The sequence below is a fragment of the Musca vetustissima genome, unplaced genomic scaffold (genome assembly GCF_032173495.1).
Source record: "Musca vetustissima isolate MV318-11 ecotype Yass unplaced genomic scaffold, APGP_CSIRO_Mvet_v1 utg16946, whole genome shotgun sequence".
Lineage (NCBI taxonomy): Eukaryota > Metazoa > Arthropoda > Insecta > Diptera > Muscidae > Musca > Musca vetustissima.
The window spans coordinates 109,114-114,895 of record NW_026872653.1 but is presented as its reverse complement, the minus strand read 5'-3'; the positions used below and the strand labels follow the sequence as shown (position 1 = coordinate 114,895).

The window sequence follows — 5,782 nt, the reverse complement described above, 5'->3', positions numbered from 1 at the left end:
ATGGGTGACCACAAACTCTTGGATACAACACAAATTGTAAATGGAATAGCTGTGCTATTGTCATTCTTTGTGGGCTATAAATATGCTCTAAAAAGGCAAGAATTAAAAGAGCAGACGGACAACAATTCAAAGAAAACTGATGAGGCCAAAGGAGCTGTGGGTGGTGGTGGCAGTACAAATGTGTCGGCCAATGAACCGGTAAGAAGAATACGAGGAATATATTCCAAAATAATATATTTTAATATTTTATTTCCAAAATAATTACAGCTCTTTGCTAGCTTTAGCCACAACTACAAAATGGTGCTGCTCGTACGCAATGATTTAAAAATGGGCAAGGGTAAAATTGCCGCCCAGTGTGGACATGGTGCGGTTGGTGCATATCAAAAGGCTGTACATCGTACACCAAGTTTGGTTAGAGCCTGGGAGAATACCGGTTGTGCCAAGGTTGCCCTTAAAGTAGAAAGTGAAGCTGAAATGATGGCCCTAAAGCGGGCGGCAGAGGCCAAGGGTCTCAACACCTGTTTGATTCGTGATGCTGGTCGCACACAAATCGAACCGAATTCTAAGACTGTTTTGGCTATTGGACCAGCCGCTGTTGAGGCTATTGATCAAGTTACTGGTCATTTGAAATTACTTTGAAGTTATCAACATAAATAGAATGCTTAGGTTAATATTATATTAAGTACATATTGTAAGTTTCGTAAGATGTGGACAAATACAAGGTAAAAATAACCCATCAGTGGTGAGTGTTATTTTATTTTTGTTCAGACTTTAAAAGATTTCTGTTTTCAGTGCAGTGGCCATGGAGAATCAGAGAAATTTGATTTAGAGATTTTTATAGATAACTGACAAGGACATGCAAATTATTTGTTTTAAGAATTTGTCCAAATAATGATCCCCATACAAATTTTAGGTATATTCTAACTCTACTCGTTTACTAAGTATTAAAAGGAGGATTTCACCGACTGGATACGGTAGCTATATAAATACGTAAACAATAACCTGTTCAAATTTAGAACCGATTAGATTAACAGAATTTGACGTACCAGCCAGTAGTAAAAGCACTACTTGCAAAAACACCAAGGCTGTAATGTGATATTTTAGGTTTGCATTGTGTAGCACATATTCTTACAAAAATGATACATTTTGGTCTACTTGTTTTCGGATTTTGTGCGCGATTTTCAACCGATTTCATCAAAACTTAGTTCAAGTTCGAAGATGGGGAAGATCGTCCAGTTCTTCTGTTATCTCCTTAACAAAATGGTCAAAATTGTGCAAAAAATTAATTGCATAATATCAGGCGAACATACTATCCGATTTGAACCAAACTTTGCACAATCTATTATCTTTATTAAGACTACGTCAAGTCCGAAGATGGGACCCACTTCTTCTGGTATCTCGCCCATAGATGGTCAAACATTTCAATATCTATAAATCGAATGAAATGTCCGATTTGAATCAAACATTGTAACACCTGTTATTATTACTAAGGCTAGATAAAATCGGAAGATGGTCAACATTTTTTAATCCACTATTAGACGTCAAGTCCGAAAATGGGACCCATTGGTCAGCTCCTTCTGGTACCTCCCCACAAATGGTTAAAAGGTTAAATATTTACAAATCCACTATTAGGCGAATAGAATGTCCGATTTGAACCAAACTTTGTACAACCTATTATCTTTATCAAGCCTAGATGAAGTCCGAAGATGGGACCCATTGGTCCACTTTGTACAACCTATTATCTTTATCAAGCCTAGATGAAGTCCGAAGATGGGACCCATTGGTCCACTTTTTCTGGTATCTCCCCCATAGATGGTCAAACATTCCAATATTTAGAAATCCAATGAAATGTCCGATTTGGTACCTCCCCACAAATGGTTAAGAGGTTAAATATTTAAAAATCCACTATTAGGCGAATGGAATGTCCGAATTGCACTAAACTTTGAACAACCTATTATCTTTACTAAGACTAGGTCAAATTCGAAGATGGGACCCAATGGCCCACTCCTTCTGGTACCCCCCACAAATATTAAAAATTTTCAATACTTTCATTACTTTCCTATTATTACCACGCCCAGATCAAGTCCAAAGATGAGACTCGTAGTTCATCTCCTGGTACTTCCCGATTTGATCAACATTAAATCCGAAACCTCTTCGATAAAAACATATTCTTAATATAAAGCGAATAATAAAACCTGTATGTAATTCCAAAGGCCTCCGCAAACCATATGCTGATGGTATTTTATCTGTCGGCAACATCGATTGACACTTGAATCGTAGTAGTACCACAGATTTATACCCAAAGTGAATTTGGTCCTTTCCGGTTTCTGAATTAATATATAATCAAGTTGTGAATACTAATAACCAAACAATAGAGGACAGTAATAGAATCGAAGTAAGAAAACATGAAAACACTTACCACCTTTTATATTCCTATTGCGCTGCTATATGTACATGTTATTGGGTTAACGCTCGCTATATATTCGAAGTAATTTTTATTTTATTCTTTACACTTTTTATATTTTTATTATTTTTTTCTTTCCCACATTTAAGACACTGAATTTCAATTATAATTTTTTTTATTAAATTACTTGTGCTTTATCTTTGACTTCGACAATTAACCTAATTTTTATGGTTGAAACCCGCACTAACTGATGAACACTTAAAAAAGCACAAATTTATCTAAAGAAGCTTTTGTAGTAAACCTACAGCGAATGAGAACCAACACAAAGGCAAATATAACTAACACTTATTAACCGGCAAACGGAGAATTAACCGAACGGAAATGGAGCTTTTACTCTCTTTAACACGGCAACGGAAACTTTGTGGCCAAAGGAACATATTTTTATTTGATGAAAAGCTTTTTTGTAGCCAAACGCGCACAGATTGCAGCACAACAAAGCATAGCAGATACATACACACACGAACACTAACACACGGTCTAATATGCAAATATTTTTGCAATAGATAAAGGAATATTCCAGAATATTTTATTACACGTTGTATAAAAGAATTTTGCACTATTTTTAGTTGAACTCAACTTTTTTATTTATTTGAAAGCATTATAATTATTTTCCCGTTTTTTTTTTTATAATTTGGCAACAAACCCGATTAACCGATCACTACAACGGACGTCTACACTGTACGAACGCGAAGAAAGAACTAAAGGAGTGGAAAGTTCTAATAAACTCTCTGACTGGTATGATGGGGAATATGAGAGACTTAACGAATGAAGTTATGCATTGGTTTCCCTTAATGTTTTAAGAGTGTGTACTGAAAATGGACATTTTCTCTGAGAGTAGCTATGAGGGAAACGAAAGGAATGTGATATTGATGCAGTTTTTTAAGCACATACATGGTTTTTTTATATTTTTGAAAATGAAAGCAAAAATGTCGGAAATAGCATCAAATTGCAGAATAATTTTAGATTTGTTCGAATTGGTTACCTTTGGCACGATTTATGGCCTTCAAACTACTAATGTTGCTTTGCCAAAATGTTTGCGTGCCCAAGGTTTTAATACATCCTCCAAAATATTTTCGCGATAATATTCGGCATTTATTTTGATGCCACGGTCGATTAATACGAGCGGAGTGCGACCATCGAACGAATGTTTTCTCATCGGAGAAAATCAAATTCGGCAGTTCACCACTTGCGGCCATGCGAAGCAACTCTTTAGCTCTTTTGAGTCTATTTTCTTTCTGATGCGGTGTAAGTTCTTGCACTTTTTGGAATTTCAATGGCTTTACCCCGAGCTAATTTTTTTAATATTTGCGCGAATGGAATATTGCGATATGTTCAGCTCACGAGCAATTTTTCGGCCACTGCAACGGGGGTTTCGGTCAAGCCGCTTCTTTACTTTTCGAACCATTTCTGCTGATGTTGCTGTTTTCATCCGTCCACTTCCCTGACGTCGGGCTACGCTACCAGTATCAAGGTAACGAGCGATGGTACGAGACACAAAATATTTGTTCACATTTAAATGCTGGAGTGCTCTAACGATAGTCACTTGTGGTTTTCAAGCCAAATATAAAGAAATCACACTATCACGCTTTAATTCCATCACGAATAACTTTTTTTATGGAAAATTCTGGAAGATACCAAAAGAGAAGACATAAGGATCTCACCTGCGGGATTGATTTATGCTTGGTATAGATAATAGGTTGTGTAAAGTTTAGTTCAAATCGGACATTCTTTTCGCCTGATATTGGCCTTATAAATTTTGAAAATGTTGGCCATTTGTGGGGGAGGTATCAGAAAGAGTGAACCAATAGGTCCCATCTCTGGACTTGATTTAGGCTAGATAAAGATAATAGATTGTGCAAAATTTGGTTCAAATCGGACATTCTATTCGCCTGATATTGTATTTCAAAATATTGAAAATTTTGACCATTTCAGGGGGAGGTACCAGAAGGAGTGGACCAATGTGTCCCATCTTCGGACTTGATCTAGACTTCATAAAGATAATGGGTTGTACAATGTTTGGTTCAAATCGGATAGTCCATTCGCATGATATTATATAATTAATTTTTAGCAATTTTGTGGGGGAGGTACCAGAAGGAGTGGACCGACATTCCGCATCTTCGAACTAGATCTATGTTTGGTAGAAATATTACGATGTGCAAATTTTGTGCACCAGCCGGCCACACAGATGGACGAGCATTTGTAATTCGACTCCAAATTGTCTTAAACGGATTCGGCCCAAAGTAACATGGGGTCTAAAATCAATATTTCATTAGCTGAGGTTATAAAAATAAGCCATGTGTCATTTTACCGTGATAATACAACAGTATGTTTATTTAGAGGATTTGCTTAATGTTTTTATATTTTTCCCTAATACTCAATGTCAGGCATTGCCAATTTATTTTCTATAATAATAATGTAATGTAATGCATGCATACACCTTAGAACGCTCGTGAACGTTCATCACAACAACAATGCAACAACTTCGTTTCAACTTCTTTCGTTAAGTCTCTCATATTCCCCAGCCAGTAAAAGAGAGTTGTACAAGTGTCCGCTTATTTAGTTCTATCGCCGCGTTCATAGAGTGCAGACGTCCGTTGTAGTGATCGGTTGATTTAGTTGTCAAAATAAAAAAATAGGAAAATAATAATATATATTAGAAATAGTTTAATCGAAGTTAAATACATCAAAAAAATACAAAATTCGTTCATATTCGTTCGCGTAATAAATTATTCTGCAATATTCCTCAATCTATTGCAAAATTTTTCTGCTTATAAGATGATGTGTTAGTGTTCGTGTGTGTGTATTTGCTTGTTTGCTTTGTTCTGTATGTTCGGCTGCAATCTGTGCGCATTTGGCTACAAAAAGCTTTTTATGAAAAAATATGTTCCCTATGCAGCAATGTTTCCGTGGTCGTGTCAAAGATGGTAAAAGCTCCACTTCCGTTTGGTTCACGATATGATTGCCGGTATATGAGCTGTATTTTTGTCGCCTATGTGTTTGTTCGCATTCGGTTTAGGTTTACTACAAAAGCTTCATTCAGATAAATTTGTGTTTTTCATTTGTAAAAGTGTTCATTAGATAGTGCGGATTTCAACCATAAAAAGTGTATTAATTTTCGCAGTTGTAGATGAAGCACAAATAATTTATTCAAAAAAATATATTCGAAATAAAGTGTGTGGCGGGAATAAAAAAAAAATTAACAAAAGGTGTAACGAATGGAATACAAATAATTTCAAATATATAGTGAGTGTTAACCAAATAAATGTAGATATAGCAGGCAATAGGAGTTCAAAAAGGTGGTAAGTGCTATCATGTTTC

At 35.8% G+C, this 5,782-nt stretch overlaps 1 protein-coding gene across 1 annotated transcript; it reads left to right on the top strand.

Moving 5' to 3' along the window:
• Positions 1-645, top strand: LOC133336324 (probable peptidyl-tRNA hydrolase 2). The gene is made up of 2 exons (XM_061544653.1): positions 1-190; positions 266-645. The coding sequence occupies exons 1-2, from the start codon at positions 1-3 to the stop codon at positions 637-639; spliced, it is 564 nt and encodes a 187-aa protein (XP_061400637.1). The 3' UTR covers positions 640-645.
• Positions 646-5,782: the final 5,137 nt, after the last annotated feature.